General features: G+C 44.1%; 1 protein-coding gene and 1 long non-coding RNA gene across 4 annotated transcripts in view; one reads left to right on the top strand and one right to left on the bottom strand.

The window, feature by feature from the left end:
• The window catches only part of RPS6KA5 (ribosomal protein S6 kinase A5), a 38,253-nt gene that overhangs the window by 10,084 nt on the left and 9,045 nt on the right, over positions 1-19,124 (bottom strand). The window contains exons 4-12 of one of the 2 annotated variants that reach the window (XM_081860321.1): positions 18,544-18,659; positions 16,472-16,579; positions 15,687-15,770; positions 15,092-15,195; positions 13,531-13,681; positions 11,854-12,015; positions 2,009-2,134; positions 1,248-1,381; positions 434-527 (exon numbers count right to left, since the gene is read on the bottom strand). In XM_081860321.1, the coding sequence (XP_081716447.1) occupies positions 434-527; positions 1,248-1,381; positions 2,009-2,134; positions 11,854-12,015; positions 13,531-13,681; positions 15,092-15,195; positions 15,687-15,770; positions 16,472-16,579; positions 18,544-18,659 (1,079 nt within the window). The remainder of the gene's footprint in view (positions 1-433; positions 528-1,247; positions 1,382-2,008; positions 2,135-11,853; positions 12,016-13,530; positions 13,682-15,091; positions 15,196-15,686; positions 15,771-16,471; positions 16,580-18,543; positions 18,660-19,124) is intronic. The other variant, XM_081860322.1, reaches the window with a different exon arrangement.
• LOC309345411 overlaps positions 1-19,124 on the top strand; it is a 33,010-nt gene that overhangs the window by 8,510 nt on the left and 5,376 nt on the right. The window lies entirely within an intron of this gene.

The raw sequence follows: 19,124 nt of genomic DNA, 5'->3' as shown, positions 1-19,124 counted from the left end.
CCCCTTTCCCCCCCTTTTTTCTAAGCCGCTAAGCCGCTTATCCGTTAAGCTGATAAGCCGCTAAAAGCCGCTAAACCGCTAATAGCGCTAATCCGTCAATGGGCTTGCTTCGCAAGACGAAAAAACCGCTAGATGGAACGGATTCTTTTCATCTTGTGAGGCACCACTGTACATAATATTCCCTTCCTGGGCAAGATGATTCGTTAGGGTACCTGACCAGGTGTGGGTAAGCCTGAAGAAAGCAAATTATCTATGCCCACTCCTGTATGGTTTCAGCCCTAGTTTTAGCATCAAAACAACCTCGCATCCTACCTAGCAATCAAAATTTGGCTTCCAGGATCTCATGCCTATACTGTGCAAAGTCAGCTTAGTTTGCAAAATGTTTAGTTCAAATGTAAGCAAATTATTCTACAATATTTACTGTTTTAAATACCTGATCATGGTAAACTTCATGCAGCTTCACAACATGGGGATGTCCTTCACAAAGTTTTAAAGCTGTTATTTCTCTTTGAGTGTTGGCTTCTAGCCTGAAATATTAAGAAGTCAGTTTGTAACAATTTAACAATCCAAGCATTTCCTTGGATCTAAACAATTATGAGTCTGTACTATACAAACTCTAAAAATATCCTATAGGGGCACATTTGGTTGTATTGTGAACAAGGCAGCAATTTGGTAGTAAATCTTCAGATTAAAGAATCAAGTATGTTTGCCTTTTTAAAAACATGTTTGTGCTTTAGCGGAGTCATCTTCTGAGTTCCTTCTTCGGCTACACCCTCAGAAGCAAGGAGGACAGCAACTGGGAAAGGGACCTACTCAATGGTGGCACCTCAGTCATGAAATATTTTGACTATATAGTTTGTGGTTTTATATTCTGGTTTTGTTCTGTGAACCTCCCTGAGACCTCTGGGTATAGGGCAGTATATGAATGAATGAATGAATGAATGAATCAATCAATCAATCAATCAATCAATTAAAATTATCCCTAGGGAAGCTGATCTGGCTGATGGTTTGCTTGTCTTTTTAGTGTCAGTCAAAAGCTTCTTTCTTTCCCCACATTTTTATTTGTTAAACCATTATTCTTTAACCACTGCCATTATTTTATGCTTTTTAATTATGTTGTTGAATAAGCGGCCCTGAGAATATCTATATTGAAGGGCAGCAGAGGCATTTTTTAAGGTAAAACAACAACAAAAAAGCTATTTTCATTATTCAAATTTGTAAGAAATGAGAAGAAGAAAACATTTCACCTTTTACTAATGATTTTTACTGCATATTCTTGGCTAGTTTTTTTGTGTAAGCATTTTCGACAGATGGAAAAACTTCCTTCTCCCAGTGGTCTTTCTTTCAGGTCCAGTTCATAGTGAAGATAAAATGAAGAGTCCTGCAAGAGATAGCAGGAGAGGGAAACTGGCTGTATTTAGTAATCTTTACTGAATAAAATAAAAAATAAAAAGAATAAAGCAAAACATATTTTGTGCTGTATTAGAATACCACAGACAGCAACCAATTTGTGCAGGGGTTCCGTTCCTGGCCTTCGCGAGTGTTGGTGGAGCCCATTCCACCCCCATCCCTCCCTCTTCCAGGTCGAAAACAACCAGCGCATCAGTGGTCACACGTCAGTTGGATGTGCCTAAAAAGATCACCACCTGTACTAATTGCAAGTTTACAGTATGTCCTTTTTCCTGCCTTGGGAAATAGCAAAGTAATGTAATATTTATTTCTTTGTTTGTTTAGACTTCTGTACTGCTCTTCATCCATAGATCACATGGCTGCATACGGCATAATAAAAACTTAAAATACACAACATAATAACAACAAGAAAAACAACAACCCCCACACAGACACATTTAAAAGGCCACTAAGAATTCTATCATTAAATATTTTCTTTTAAAATATCTTAAACTGAAAATATCAGGAGGAAAAACAATGCAAGTTATAAATACGTTATAAAACAGAGTTACATCTTTCAATTAGGACATTAAACTGCTATATTAAGTTTTAACGCTACCTTCATCATAGCACTCCTGGCAATACTTGTAATTCCAGGTCGGTCCACTGCAGTCAGGAAGTGAACAGGATCCATAGTGGCTGCATTACGTTTGAATAAGATAGAAGGAGCAACAAAGGAGTATCCCTAAAGAACAAAAATAAAAGATATCCATCATGCCCAGAGTTTCCAGCTATCAAATTTTAATTGTCATTTCAATAATTTAGGGTAAGCGTAATTCAGACAGAAAAAAAAGAATCAGCATCCAAGATAAGCCAGAATCATTATATTTGAGGAAATTATGCACCTTCTTATCACCGTAAGAGGAAGCCTGCCTGAAAGAAATTAAACCATCTTCTGATCCATTAAAAAAAAAAATCAATTAAAAGCTCAGTTTGTAAAAAATAAAAAAGAATGCTAAAAAACTGACTCACAGCTTTTTCACTGGTGACAAAGGGTGATACGTCAAACTGGCTAGCTTCTCAAGAAACCTACAGTTAAGGTATCAAACAAGCTTACATTATGACTGGGCAAATGGATTTTTATCTGGTAAACACAAATGTTATATTCTAAAATCTAGGTGGAATTACCATGATTTATTCCTTAGTTCCAATTTTCTTTTATGTTCTATTTCTGCTTTTTTAAAAACTGTAAAGTTAATTGCTCCTCAAATTTAATCATAGTTTTATATTCACACACACGTGTGTGTTTGTGTTTGTGTGTGTGTGTGTGTGTGTGTGTGTGTATTTAAATAGTTTAATGTCTTACATGTGTTCCATATATTCAACCTGCTTATACTGGGAGTGACATTAATTTTGAAAATATTATTGTAAAGAGTTCCAACATGTTCCACAAAAACAAAACTGAAGCAAAATTCTGTTATACCTCCACCATTTAGAAGTAAGATTTCAAGAAAAACTCAATGTAAATGAGACTGGTGTGCAAAAATTCACTGGATGAATTTCACAATTTATGACGTTTTTGGAACTAAGCTGGAAGAAACCATTACATCATTGAGTAAGATTTATTTGGCTATGAGTAAAATCTTTAGGTTTTGCATTGAAGAAACTCCATACATCAATTGTTATTTTCTTTTCAATTCCCTTGGAATTGTTAGGGAAAAATTTAGCTATCTTTGATGTGGAGCCTATCCATACTCTTACCAAGAACACTATTAAAGTATCTCTCTAAAATAATGCACTATATAGTGTTCATCAAGGTTTTTTTTAAAAAACAACAACATAAAAGAGTGGTTAACACTTTTGATACATCTGACCCTGCTAATTTAATAAGAATAATATATCTACCTGTTATCTCGTATTTCCTCTTGGACTACCAAGGACCTGTTCTGTAAGATAATAGCAACACCTCTTTTTTTTTTCATCAGAAGAGCAAGTAGCATACAAATCTTCCAATTTTAAAAGAAGGATCTGCTCCTTTCTTTATATTTTTATTTTTTTCCATTACAGTTTACATTTAGACTCATTTCATACATTTGAAAATGTCCAACATAAGGAGTCCCATTGCCAGACTTATTTAAGGGAAATAAAATATGAGCCAGAACATCTACATGGACATCTGACAGGGAACCAACTGAAGCTCTTCTCCTCCAGTATAGGGAGAGTTTGTGACAATGTTTGGGTTTCATTCATTCGAACTTCCCCAATATAGATAAGGTGATGAGGACACTTTGCACGAAGGATTTTTAAACACACAAACCAGGGCAAAGGATTATCAATCACAGACGGACTTGAATCAAGTACCTTACATGTGGCATGACTAGAATGGGTCCATTTAGTTTTAGTGGTAAGCTTGTTTTGCCTCTCTACTCTTCTGCTACCTTCTCCTCTAAAACTTCAGTCACTATTAAATTCTGCTACCTTCCCCAGATTTTGTCTGTGCACCAAAGTCTGCCTCATGCACAGCCCCCAGACAACCGTCTCAGGCTGTTCCTATATCACTTTCTTATCCTGAAAGCCTTTCTGTGGTCCCCCAGCGTCCCCAGTCTGCTGCCTGCTCTGCTTTCCACACCAGCTGAAATTGCTTTCTGTGATACGTATCTCATCCTACTTCTCTTACTTTGCTGTACCCCTCACTTAGATGCCACAGTCCATCCAGCTCATTGAAAAAGGTCCAATCCTGAAGAAACAAACATAAATCTTCTCTTTCCTGAGAGGCTCTGACTCTATAGTGCGCAAGACTAAAAAATACGTTTCCTTGCTCTCTTCTATTATTGTCAACTATAAGAGTAGAAGAATGGATGCACATATACTGCTTACATTTCTTTTTTTCTTTTCTTTTTTTGCCCATTTTGAAGTTCATAGAGCTCTAGATCAGCTCTTGTACACTAGCAGAGTTCAGCAACATGGCCCAGATTCAACTAACCTGGGCATGCTAGTGAAAGGCAGTGCAAGGGCTCCTACTAGTGCAACAGAGTTTTCCCTTCCCTCCTCCCCCACATGCCCTCCGCTCCTTCCCCAAATCCACTCTGGAGAGTTGGGAGAACCCCCAGAATGGTGCATGAGGAATCATTCCATCTAGCAAGCAGAAATGCTTACACTGGCAAAACTATAAAAGAGCAATGTCAAATTCCTCACTGTGTCTCATGGGGTTGGCAGGAGGGAATCAAAATTAGTCTTAATCATCATCTTTGACTATCTAATCAAGATTTAATACCTTTTCCTTTGCCTTCAAAATCAATAACGATTTTGATCTGATGATTCTGAGATTTATAAATGATGCTGTCAGAGCTGCCCTAGGTCCCAGCTCACAAAGGACCAACGCCAGTTCTTGTTATATACAAAAGTCTTTATTGAAGTTCAGTTTCGATTTCAAAGCCGCGGCGCGCAGCTCTACGTCTTGAACTCTAGACCGCTGAAGCTCCGTCTGAATCTCCTCCCCCCAGGCACCAATTTAAGACTCTAGCCCTGCTCCACCTCTTCCTCTGCTCTTTCCTCCTCTGGGTCCGCCTGTCCGCTGGGGTCTTGTCCTTTCTGGACTCTTCTGACGCTGACTCCCCTGAGTCTTCCCCCTGCCTCCGGCGGGCTTTAGGACCTGGTTCCCAATCCGGGCTTTCTGCTGTGCCGCGCGCCTGTACATTTGAACTTGGCACCCGCACCCAGCCGGCAACCTTCCTCCTGACCGTTACACTGCTCCTGTCACTGCTTCCCCCTTCGGGGGGGCTAGCTGGGCCTGACCTCCCTTCCGTTCCCTCACTCTCCAACAGAGGCGTGGTCAGCCCTGACTCATCTTCTCTCCCCGCTGGAGGAGACGCTGGCCCTGATGCATGGGACTCTTCCCCCCCACTACGCTCTGGTGGGGGAGCTGGCCCTGATCTCTCGCTGCTGCTTTGGGAGTCCCCGCTGGCCTCTTGCTTCTGGTGCGTCCCCCCTGGGACCCCCCTTGCCCTGGCCATCGGCGCCCCCTTCTGGGAATCTTCTGATTCGCTGGAGAAGCTCATGGAATCTCTTGGGCCACTGTCATATTCCCCTACGCTGCCCTCCGATTCTTCCCCTTCGCTCTCCATTTCCTCTCTACCCTGTGCCTCTGCTCCTGAGCCCCTGACATCCATCCCCCCCTCGAAGCCCCCCTTCCCCCCTCCCCCTCTTCGGGTGCGGGTTCCGGGTGCTCCAGTGCTGTGGGGGTGAGTGCGGGATACAGTTCTTCCCCCCTGGTGTGCAGCCGGCCAGCTGGATCCGGCCAGTCCGTAATGGGCTCGTCAACGTCGATCTCCTCTGCTTCCATCTCTCTGCAGCTGTGCTCGAACCCAGGATCCTCCCCCAACACGTCCATGTCCGTCTCTCCCCCTGTTGCCTCGGGGGGTGCTGCCTGTAAGGGCCCCCTCAACAGTTCCCTGCTCCACCCCACCTCCGGTTGATCGTCCCACCAATAAGAGCGGTCTGTGACCAACCCTGAGAGTGATCCCTCTGGGGAGCTCGCTTCTGGCGCCTTTTCCTCAGCTGAAGAGAACCCCTGGAACGTGCTGGCTGAAAGTGTGGGTGTGAAAAGATATTCGTCGAAATAATCTGCCGGCATGGGTCTGTGGGGGAAGAGTGCATGGAACTCGTCCTTGAGGTAGTGCTCCTCCACAGCATAGTACGGCACCCACCTATTGGTGCTGGCCGGGGTACCTTCCCTGGTGAGGAGATATTCAACCCCCTCTTCCCCCCATCTCGAGTCTAAAATCTCCGTGGCCTCGTTGACTGGCGCCGCCTTCGGCGACCCCCCCTTCGTTGGCGATTCGCTGAGTGGGTCTGGTGCGTTCCCTGGCGCCTGAAACCTGTGGGGTTCCTTGTAGGGTGTGAGCACTGATCTATGAAAGACTGGGTGCATTCTGGAACCCTCTGGGAGTGTCAACCGGAAGGCCACTGGATTGATTTGTGCCTCAACTTGGTAAGGCCCTAGCTGCTTGTGTCTGAGCTTTTTCTTAGCTAATGTTCTGGCCGGCACTGCCTGGGCTGCTAACCAGACCCAGTCCCCTACCTGGATGTCTTCCCCAACCCTCCTGTGTCTGTCTGCCTGCATTTTGTAGGCGTGTTTTGCTAGCTCCAAGTGCCTTCGGAGTTGCTCATGGACCTCCTGTAACTCCGCTGCCAAGGCCTCTGCTCCCTGTGGCTCCCCCTCCCCCACTCTCTCTAATCCCGGGAAGGTTCTGGGATGCCGCCCATTGTTGGCGAAGAACGGTGTCACCCCCATAGACACGTGCTTCGTGTTGTAGGCAAACTTGGCCAGCGGTAGGTAGTCCACCCAGGTCGAGGGCTGTTGATTCGCGTAGCATCTCAGGTACTGCTGCATGATGGCGTTGACCCTCTCCGCTTGTCCATTGGTCTGCGGGTGTCGTGCCGACGCTAAATTGATCTTGACGTTCAGGATGCCCAGCAGCTTCTGCCAGAAGCTCGAGATGAATTGGCGACCCCGGTCGGACAGGATGGACCGCAGTAAGCCGTGAACCTTGAATACGTGGTCTATGAACAGCTTGGCGGTCTGTTCCGCTGTGGCCACCTTCGCGCAAGGAATGAAGTGCGCCATCTTGGTGAACATCTCTACGACCACGAGTACCGCTGTTTTGCCTCGCGAGCTGGGCAGATCTGTGACAAAGTCCAGGGCCACTTTCTCCCACGGCTCAAGCGGCGTCTGTAGCGGTTCCAGCAGTCCCGCCGGCGGCCTGTGTACTGGTTTGTTCCTTTGGCATGTGTCACACCTAGTGACGTAATCTGTGACTTCTCCCCTCATCTTGGGCCACCAAAAGTCTCTGGCTACTAATTCCGCCGTCTTGTCCTTGCTGAAGTGCCCGGCGCTGGGCGCGTCGTGTATCTGCTGCAGTACTTTCGCGCGGAGGTCGTCTCCCGGCACGTAGAGGGCTCCTTTGCGGATGAGCAGTCCGTCGCGTATCTGGAACTCGTCGTCCTTCGCAGTGCCTCTTCGCACCTCCTCCATCTTGGATTGTGCGAACGAATCCGTCTGCAGCGCGCGACGTACCGCGTCCAGGTCCACGGTGGCTGAAGCGCACGCCCACGCCTTCGGTGCGAAAATGTGTTTGGCCGCCACCGGTGCCGCTTCTTCGAGATACTGCGGCTTCCTGGATAGCGCATCCGCCATGACGTTGCTGTCTCCCGGGATGTATTCTATCCGGAAGTCAAAATCCGCAAAGAACTCCGCCCAGCGGATGTGTCTCTGGTTCAGGAACCGCGCCGTGCGCCAGTACTCCAAGTTCTTATGGTCCGTGCGGACCTGCACTGTGTGTTCGGCTCCGATGAGGAAGTGCCGCCACTCTTTGGAGGCTGCATGAATGGCCAGCAACTCCCTGTCCCAGATGGTGTAGTTCTGTTCCGACTTGCTGAGTTTCCTGGAGTAGAATGCGCACGGCCTCCAGTCCCTTTGCGGATCTTGCTGCAACAGGACCGCCCCCACCGCTCTGTCCGAGGCGTCCGTTTCAACCCTCATTGGTTTGCTGGGGTTGACGTGTAGCAGCTGTTCTTCGGACGCGAAGAGACGCTTGAGTCTCTGAAAGGACTGCTCCGCCTGGTCCGTCCAGGTGAACTTCTTCTTCTTGGAGCTGAGGGTGTCCGTGATGGCCGCCGTCTCCATCGCGAACCCCTTGATGAACTTGCGATAAAAGTTGGCGAAGCCGACGAACTTCTGGACCTCCTTCCGATTGCGCGGGCTCTTCCAGTCCAACACCGAGCGGACCTTGGTGCTGTCCATGGCGAGTCCCTTGTCGGACAGCTTGTAGCCCAGGAAATCCACCTCCGTCATGTCGAACTGGCACTTCTCCAGTTTGGCGTAAAGTCTGTGCTCCCGTAGTCTCTGCAGGACCTCCTTGACGTCTCTGTCGTGAGCCTCCTGCGATTCCGAGAAAATCAGGATGTCGTCTAGGAAGCAGACGCACTTCTTGTAGAGGAGTCCCGCTAACACGTGGTGCATGAAGGCTTGGAAACAATGGGAGCCATTTTGCAAACCAAATGGCATAACTCGGTATTCATAGGTGCCCAAAGGCGTAAACATGGCTGTCTTCCACTCATCGCCCTCCCGCATGCGTATAAGGTTGTACGCCCCTCGAAGATCCAGCTTGGTGAAGATGCGTCCCTTCCTCACCGTCGCGAGCAGGTCGTCGATCTTGGGCATGGGGAATGCCGTGGGCTTCGTCCTGGAATTGATAATTCTGTAATCAACTATCAGCCTCCGTTGGGGCGTGTCTTTTTTCTTCACGAAAAACACGGGACTGCCCCCCGCTGCTTTGGATTCTTGGATGAATCCCCGCTTCAAGTTGTGATCTATGAACTCCCTGAGTTCTTGCAGTTCGTCTTCAGACATGGAATACAGTTTCCCAGTCGGCAGCATCGCCCCCAGCAGGAGGTCAATCTTGCAGTCGTAGGGCCTGTGGGGAGGCAGCTTGTCCGCTTCCTTCTCGCAGAAGACCTCCAAAAACGCCTTGTACTTGTTGGGTACCGCTTGCAGCATGCCTAAGTGTAGCTGTGGTTCATCCTCTTGCCCCTCATCTTCCTGGCTAGTCAGGATGCAGTGTTCTGCGCAGTAGGAGGAGCAGAAGGTCAATTGACGCTGGTACCATGCTAATGCCGGGCTGTGCCTGTCCAGCCAACTCATGCCCAATACTATGAGCGTGTCTGACAGGTGGGTGATGTTGAAGCTGATGACTTCGCGGTGATTTCCAATTCGCATCACCATTGGCGGTGTTTGCTGTACCACCTGTCCTCCCAGTAGCTCTCTTCCATCGACCGTGATGACGTTTAGGGGCATCGTGGCTGGTAGAAGCACTATGCGATGTTGCTTGATGAAATCCACTCCTATAAAGTCTGCATTACTACCACAGTCAATGGTAATAGGGACTTCCATAGTGAGTCCATTGGGCAGCTGGAGCGATGCGGTGAGTTGCACCACTGGTTTGGGCGGGAGGGGGTCTGTGGGCTGTAAAATCTCTGGGGACTGCTTCACTGACTCGCCTGGCTGGGCCCCAGTGCCTCTGCCTCCAACCAGGCTTCGTCGTTTCCCTGTAGCTGTTCCCCCTGCTGAACTGCTCCTTTTACTGTTGCTGAGGCTGCAGTGTGCTTTTGGAGCCTCTGGGGACACTCTTTGGCCATGTGCTGTGCACTGTCGCAGATGTAACACTTCCTGCTCCCTCTAGGAGTCTTCGCCTTGACTGCTCCTGGTGTTTGGGCTCTGGTTGCTGTCTGAGCCCTGGCACCACCTATCTCCATCGGCTCTTCTCCCCCTCCCAGTGGAGGCGTGGACTGGGCGCGCGCTGTCTCTCTGGGTAGGAAGGGAGTCGTTCTGGCTGGTGTGCGTGTTATACGTCCCTCATCCCTGCTCCAAGGGCGTTCTTCCAGGCGCACCCCTATCGCCAGCGCTCTTTGCACGACTTCTGTGGTGCTGTTAGGTCTCTCCCCTCTCGCCAGTTCATCTTTCACGGCCCCATTCAGCCCCTCCCAGAACAGATCTCTGACGGCAGCGGAGTCCTTCTCCCAGCCCAGCACATTTACTAAAGCAAAAAGGCGGGAGTGATATTGTCTCACAGTGGCTTTGCCCTGCTTCAAACCATGCATTTCCCTTCTGGCCACATCCACATCAACCGTTGATTTAAAACAAGCGTCCATAGCCTTGATAAAAGCTGTTGAATCTTTGAGGGCGGGGTCATTTTCACGCCATAAATTGCGCAGCCACGATTTAGCTTCCCCATGCAAATGAGTTATTATGAACCCCACTTTCTCCTCCTCATCTCTAAAGTCCCTCCGAAGCAAATTGAGCGCGAAAACTATGTCTGCTCTGAAGTTAGGATACTGCTGCAGGTTCCCGTCGAAATGGGATACGATGCTGCCCCCCCTCTTCCCGAGGCCAACTCCCTCTGGCTTGGGTCCTGGCAGTCCCTCCTTGCCCAAATGTTCCCACCTGTTCCGCAGATCCTGGCAGAGCGCTAGTGCTTCTTCCTCTCTCTTTTTGGATGCTGCCACTTCTGCGTAAAGCGTCGTGACCGCTTCTGTCAGCTCTTTCACCTTGTCCTCTGTAGTCATCTTGGCCGATCTTCGTGAGCTCGCAAAACACCAAGTTTTGCCCCTCGCTGCGCCAACTCACGCTGCGAGGGTTAAATTTTTTTGGAGACGGAGCTTACTGTCAGAGCTGCCCTAGGTCCCAGCTCACAAAGGACCAACGCCAGTTCTTGTTATATACAAAAGTCTTTATTGAAGTTCAGTTTCGATTTCAAAGCCGCGGCGCGCAGCTCTACGTCTTGAACTCTAGACCGCTGAAGCTCCGTCTGAATCTCCTCCCCCCAGGCACCAGTTTAAGACTCTAGCCCTGCTCCACCTCTTCCTCTGCTCTTTCCTCCTCTGGGTCCGCCTGTCCGCTGGGGTCTTGTCCTTTCTGGACTCTTCTGACGCTGACTCCCCTGAGTCTTCCCCCTGCCTCCGGCGGGCTTTAGGACCTGGTTCCCAATCCGGGCTTTCTGCTGTGCCACGCGCCTGTACATTTGAACTTGGCGCCCGCGCCCAGCCGGCAACCTTCCTCCTGACCGTTACACTGCTCCTGTCACTGCTTCCCCCTTCGGGGGGGCTAGCTGGGCCTGACCTCCCTTCCGTTCCCTCACTCTCCAACAGAGGCGTGGTCAGCCCTGACTCATCTTCTCTCCCCGCTGGAGGAGACGCTGGCCCTGATGCATGGGACTCTTCCCCCCCACTACGCTCTGGTGGGGGAGCTGGCCCTGATCTCTCGCTGCTGCTTTGGGAGTCCCCGCTGGCCCCTTGCTTCTGGTGCGTCCCCCCTGGGACCCCCCTTGCCCTGGCCATCAGCGCCCCCTTCTGGGAATCTTCTGATTCGCTGGAGAAGCTCATGGAATCTCTCGGGCCACTGTCATATTCCCCTACGCTGCCCTCCGATTCTTCCCCTTCGCTCTCCATTTCCTCTCTCCCCTGTGCCTCTGCTCCTGAGCCCCTGACAGATGCTTTACAGCCAACCCACACCATTACTTGCCATTTTTACCTTTCTTTGCATACTGTCAGTCACCAACTCAATGCATCTCAAATAGTGCTACACAGCCATATCTTTCAGTGTGGGATATATAACTGATGGTCATATTTTTTATTTTATAATTTTACTTGTCAACTAAGTCTGCACTTTTTCTAACAATCCTAGGATGGGTTACATAGTCATGCAAGCATGACTATTCCTTCCCATACTAGTGAAGGCATAATGATGAGACTTTATTCAGTCCATTTGTTTACGTTAGTATCAAAACATCTCTAGCAAACTTCATTCACTTTAATCACCTTCAGAAACATCACTACATTTTATTTAATTCTGAAATTATCTCTGCACGAGTTCCTAATAATAATAATAATAATAATATATGCAATTACCTGGAAAAGCTTATCTGCAGCTTGTGGTGTGCTTGCTGGAGAATATGTTGGGTCCATTTCTGTAAACTCCTCTGCAAAGTTACTAACATCCAATTCATCACGAATTACTGGTTTAAATGGAGCTGGCACTATTTTGGCAGCCAAGTCATTCCAATTCAGTTTCTAAAAAGAAAGTAAAGTAATTTTAGAAGGTAATGAAAGAAGAGCAAAAGATGAACATTTCAACTGACAAAGAGAATTGCTCAGGGAAGTTTAATAATGACTTACAGTGCAATCCGATGTACATCCACTCAGGAATTAAGTCTCATTACATTCAGTGAGACTTACTCCCAGGTAAATGTGTATAGGACTGCAGCCTAAGACTTCAGATATGTTCTTTGGGCAAATGTGGTTGAGCATAAATACAGAAGATGCAACTAAGGCTTTGCTCTCCACTTTGTTCACAAACTTCAGAACTAACATATTGTGCTTGCAATCTTTGCTTATTTTACTTCAGCCTTCTTAACTATGACTTACATTGTAATCCTATTAATGTCTATTCCCAGGTAAGGCTTGCTCTTTTTAATGGTACTTACTCCCAGCTAGGTGTGTATAGGAATGAAATTTTTAATTATCTTTTACAAGCAACTCCCAATTTACGTGGGGGTTACGTTACAAGGCACCGCACATTTAAGTGAAAATGTGTATATTTGAAACACCCCATTCTGCCCCACCTCACTCCTTTTAGTGACATTTTTGGGTCACTTCCGGGTTCTGCGCGATATGCGTGTGCACAGTCACACACATAAATCAAGGCTTGCTTGTACTTTAGAATCTTTCAGTTGTGTCAATATTTATTTATTTTTAACACAGGAAGAGGAGTTTCATGTCTTTCCCGGATGTCACAATCCATCATTTTCGTACCACCGCAAAAAAAACCTTATATGTAAATAATATTGTATAAATAATAGAGTAATTATGGGAAATTAATATGTAACACTATGTATTGTGTTAAATTTGTAGGTAAGTACATTAAGTGAACTATAGTAAAAATAAGGTCAGGGGTTTGTGTGCTCAGAATGAGTAATAGTTGGATATGAGTTTTGAAAGGGCTGAATACTGGTGGGAGACAGCTGCAGTTGGCTTGGGAGAGTGTTTGGAAGGTTGCAGCAAGGTTAGTAAGATACAGTAGGATCAGCATTGTTGTTGATCATTGGGGATAAATGCTGAGATTTACCTTAGGCCTATTTAGAAGGGTAGATTGGGTTGGAGTGTTTGTATGCACCCAAGTAGCATGTAAGAATGCACATAATTGAAACCATATGCTTCTGTGCAATGAATAATTGTAAACCTTTTTATTCCTTCTGTTATCAATATAATTGCTGCATCATACACACAGGCAACTTGACCAGCTATGCTAGAGATGGCAATTATTTAAGTACTTGGTATGTGGCAGAGAAAAGAACAAGGATTTAAAACACCTGGCAGCAACCCAGCTCAGGACTATACCCCCAAAAGAGAGTGAAGCACATACAGGGGAGTTGAGGTGGATCTGAGGGTGATGTCAGAGAACCACGTAGCTAAGGGGAAGTAGTATAGCAGTCCTTTCTCTAATGCCTGCCAGACATATTTCTAAACAAAAAGTAACATGTTTCCAAAGCAAAAATGAAAAACAGACAATATCTAGTTTTGTTTCACCTGGAAGAAGGGATGCTGTTTTATTTCATCAGCACCATTTGAACCACAGCCCAGTCTTTTCTTGGGATCTTTCATCAGAAGACCTTGAATTATATCTTTGGCTAGAGCAGTCATTTCTTGGGGATAAGGAGGTTCACTTTTCAATATTCTCCTGAAGAACAGGGAGAAAATCACAACAAGGTAGTGAAATGTTCACCACATGGTGATAGTGTATGTAGAATTGTGGTCATAAAGTGGTACAAACTGTCATATGTTTGTCAAGACAGCTGGGTCCACCTAGTGACTGGTCCAAAACTTTATGGAGAGCCACTAGCAGTCAGAGTAAAGACTCTTGCTACCCAGATTTTAGTACCAGTCCTGCTACCTAAGACCCTTTGAAATGGTGGTGCCAATAAACCTTATCTAGGAAGCGTCAATAGGACCCATCAATGCAGTGTTTCTCAAGAATTGGACCTGGGGTCACTTTCAGTGGGCCTCAGTGTCACAGCCTGCTCAGCGTCTCTACATTTGCTTGCCCTGACCTCCATCTGCTTGGATCAATACCAGCACTAGCAACTCACTGCATGCTGATGTTCCAGGGATAAGGGATGAAAGAAATTGACAGTTGGAAGGGTGGGGAATTAGGAAGAAGTTGAGTACCAAAGGAGAATAGGAGGGGAAATTACAGAAGATGAGTAAAAATAATTAGAGAAATCCATCTCCACTTACAGCATTTGGATCAGGAAATTCTTTCTAAAACAGAACAGCTGAGTAATAATACCTCCAGAGCAAATGTTTGTACTTAGCTTGCGGAAAGCTGAGCTACAGGATTCTTTGCCAGAAGGAAAACAATGTGGCAAAGAATTTAAACATTTCCAAAGGTGTATTATAAAATCAGTAATTATTTCTGTGACTGATGGGCCTCTGTAATTTTCAGCAGTCTCACATGGGCTCTAAGAGTAGAAAGTTTGAAAACTCCTGCATTAATTGATATATCCTAGCTGCTTATACAGGAATGTTTCTAAGATGCAGTTGTTTTTTCCAATTGCATTTATTAACTTCAAACAACATTGGCAGACTTTGCTTCTCTTTGAATTTATGCCTAAATCAAAATAAGTACTCAACTTTGTACTACCTTTCAGAAAAATATTAAATATGATTTTTTATAATCATTTCTGGATAAGTAGCAAGGATATATCTACCCAGTGCTTACTTAATGGATTATATTTTATCCTGCAACCAAGAGGGGGCTTATCAATTAGAACATTCACAGGATCATCAGCAACATAATACAGAAGCTCCTACGGGCATTCAGGAATCCATCGGTGACATAAGAATTTGTGGGTGGATCATCTTAATAAGCATATTATACCTGTGAAGTGGAGCCGCTGCTGCAAGTCTAAAGCTCAACATAAAGTACTCTGACAACATCCAGTCAAGCTCTAGTGTATTTGTACACTACATCTTTTATTGTACTCTGGTTTCCACAAATTGTTAAACAAATGTAGACTATATAAAATAATATTTTCTTTAAAAGTGGAGTTTAAAAATCTAATAATTTGCAGCCAATTATATAACTTACCTAGATATCTCAGTTTGTGAGTTTCTCTCCCCATCAACAGTAAAAGGTGATGCTCCAGTTAATAATTCATACATAAGAACACCTAGACTCCACCAATCAACAGCCTATAAAATAATCATATAAATTATAAAAGCAGAAAAATACACTAAGCCAATACAATTATTCTAAGAAATAACAATTATCCAGACAGCTATCTTCACAGCTAGAGGTAAATCAAGATAGATGAATTTATAAAATAGAAATAAATTATAAGTGAAAGTAAAATTATTATAACTAATGTGAAGGATCTGGGCTTTACTGTCCTGGACTGACTGGATGCACCTTGTTTTATGGATTGTTGCATATTATATGGGACTACGTATCTTTTTGTCTATCGCCCATCATTCTTGTCTGTTCATTTGTGTATTATAGGGTTAACGTGTAACTTGATTCATCCTGGGGTAGTCTTATAGAAATAATTTCCCCCTTTATCTGGTAGCAGTGAGTTCATAAGTAGGGAAGTGGGGCCACAAGCAGAGGGGTACATTTCCCTTCCCTCAGCAACATCTAAATGTTTTACAAACTTCACCATATGCTTTATTAAGGAAAAGCATACCTTATCATGACCTGTCTCCCCTCCTTTGACAATATCTGGAGCCATATATTCTATAGTTCCACAGAAGGAATATGCTCTTTCATTCTGAAAAAAAGAAGGCACACAACACACTAACTGATATCAGAATCACAAGACAAAATGAGGATAAGAGAAAAGACTAACAGTTCTTAGCACCTCTATTATCGGTCCAAACTGACAACTCTGAGAATAGATGCTACTTCATATATTATAAATATAAGTTGATCATGCAGGCTGAGGCTGATGAGTGATTAAGACCAACAACATCTGGAAGGCCACAGGTTTTCATATAAGAATCAAGATTTTTATTTTTTATTAACCTACATTCTCTGATCTACCAAAGTAGCGCCTGCTGTCATTTATCATCACAAAAAGAAAACACCAGGTGCCTAAGTGGAGCCAAACCATCAACAATTACTCTGTTTTTTTAAAAAATGATAAAGTAGGTATTTACTAGTAAAATGACAATTCCTGGTTTGCACATAACACTAAGCCATGATTTAGCCAAAGTGTAGCTTGTCTAAGTATTTGAACCCAGCAGACCAATCTTGGTTTGTCTTGCAGAAACAAATGTGAAACCATGGTTTGTTGTAGGCTTACAAACTATGTTGTAGACATATGATCCATTGGAGAACAATCTTATGAAGCAAATTCTGTGCTCAAATGCATATGTGATGATTTCAATGAGAGCTAATATTTCAACTTGTTTATGTTCTGCCTTCATTTATACAATCACTTGTTCAAACACTTCATATGCAGATACTCACTTCATCACTAACAAACTCCTTACTCAAGCCGAAGTCAGTCAGTACCACATGGCCATCAGAATCAAGCAGAATATTCTCAAGTTTTATATCACGATATATAATTCCCAACTGAAAAAAGAAATTAAATTCATTATATACTAGTAAGCATATTAAAGCATGCTCATAATTATTAGAATGCTAAATATACTGAGGTGTGGTTATTAGCATTAAAAAAACCTATCTGTGCTCTATATTTACACAGGGTGGCCTGATTTAAATCAAGTTTCCTATGAATACATCTTCATATATGTATATTTAAAAATGGTGCCGATCTGACATTAATTTACAACTAAATTAATAACATATAAATAGAACACCAAATGGAGAAATGTATTTTGTATACTTGTAAGATAACCTGCTTTTTATTAATTTTAGAGGAATATTATGCTGCTTACCTCTAGAAATAATTCTGAATATTAAATCAAATACTCTAAATACTCCTATTACAACTAGCAGGCATGACAGTTTATTGAATAAAGGAAATGACACACTGGACGATATTGTCTTCTTTGTAGTGCTGGTCATTTTTTTATTCAGTCTGCTTTGGCCCAGCAACACCCACATTAAATCAAAGTAGCAAACTAAATTATATGTGCATGATTGGTAAGTCAAAACGGGAACTGAAATTTCTGGGCAGACTAGAGAAGACTTTTTCTATGTGTAGTAAGCATAGCGTAAATATTTGAGAAATGATGACATATCTTCATTTAGAAAGAAAAACTTTTTCATTTAACCACTGTTTGTTGCTATCTCTGAATCTAGAACTGCAGTTACAAAGCAGGATCATTAACTAGTTTGAAGTTGGCTTCTTTTGATAATCTATAGTTAAAACTAATCACAATTTCTCCCAAGTTATACACAATGACGCAAGACACAAAATGGAAGCAAATGCTTCTGACATCCTCTGACATGCCAGTGGTGGGGTGCACAAACCTGAGGCTTATGCATTTATCTCTAAACCACTGGATTAGAGATCCTGCTTACCAAAGACATCTGGTTGGCCACTGTGAGAACAGGATGCTAGACTAGATGGGCCACTGGTCTGATCCAGCAGGCTCCTCTTACGTTATGTTATTGACTCAAATATTGATTATTAAGGTCAATGACCCACATAACAAAATTATGACACAATCCAAAATATGGCTATGGGGAAATACGGTGAGCCTCGTTTCATGCACACACTGCTTCACACTAAAACATGGTTTAGTGCAATATGCACAAACTGCAGTGATCCTCAGGCTTGTATACTTCTCTCAACCCTTTCCTCTTCTTGCATGGTCAAAGAGGAGGAATCTGGGTTCTACTTTCAGTTAATTATAGCTGGCCATGTCATCCTGATCTCAAACTTATGGTTAGTTTCAACCTGCCCGTCTAAGAACCTTAAGATGACTTGTTTGAAGTTAACAATAATTAACCACAGACAAATAGCATTTACCAGTGGCCCATTGTCATGTAATTTAGCTACTGCTTTTAACAAGCTACTTGCTGTGTGGTGGGAGGTGAAGGAGGTATTTTGTACATAGGAAGAACCTTAATATTAGTTCACATTTAAGAATAATCCATAACTACATGCACAACCTGGAACAAGCTGGAGAGAAACTCTTTCACACCTCCTTCTCCTGTGTATCCAGAAGAATTTCACTAGCAGTTAATTGCAATTTCATCTGATCCTGCCTTGTGGTGCTGTTGGCTTGTTTTGAAACAGACCAGTTTGTTTTAACACACAATCTCTGGTGTGCATGGCACAGCAATCCATCTTAGAGGAAACTAAATGTTAACTTTTTGTAAATCACTTTGAGGTTGTTTTTTCAAAAATAATCAAACAATGTATACATTCTATTAACAAAAGAAAGAAAGACAACTGGCCATAGGCAGGTTTTTAATAGGCCTTCTTCACCCATGCTGTTGCAAACAGCGTGCTGAATTTTGTCATGTCTAATGTTTATACAGTTTAAAGCGCAAGTCTTCTTTCCCCCTCTTTCGCACTTCAAAAAACATGGAATTTCTCAGAAAAGTTCAAATCATAGTTTTACCTTGTGCAGGTGTTCAAGTGCTAACACAATCTCTCCAATGTATATTCGTACCTCATCTTCAGTAAATCTCTCTCTCTGTGAAAGATGGGTAAAAAGTTCTCCTCCGTTTATGTAATCTAAGATACAGGAAGTTGATTAATGTAGCTTTGTTTTTTAAAAAAAAACACACAACAGAAAGCAGTATCACCTGTTCTAAATTGCTCAGTTTTGCTCAGTAAGAATAACAGACCTTTAAGAACCCAACTACACGTTACATGAAAACTCTGACAGACCCCAAGGAAAAGCTGCTCTGAGACAACCATTTGTAATAGAAAAGAAATGACTCCACCAGGGTGCTTGACCCAGAGTTCCATTTCTCCCCTCAAAGGATTCTTCCAGGCATTTAACATGGGATGACAATGCCTCACTCACTCACGTTTTAGAGGGGTGGGGATTATGCCATCCTTGCCTAATCAGTCTGTTTTCTCAGCAACCATATGAAGTTTTCCCCTACCACAGATCAGACCAAAAAGAAACACAGTATCACTTATCACTGCTTTTTCCTTCTTTTTAAAAGCTCCTCCTGCTAGCTTGTGTCATTA

This window comes from Podarcis erhardii (genome assembly GCF_964252035.2).
Source record: "Podarcis erhardii genome assembly, chromosome: 1".
NCBI lineage: Eukaryota > Metazoa > Chordata > Lepidosauria > Squamata > Lacertidae > Podarcis > Podarcis erhardii.
This window is presented reverse-complemented; position numbering and strand designations above follow the sequence as displayed.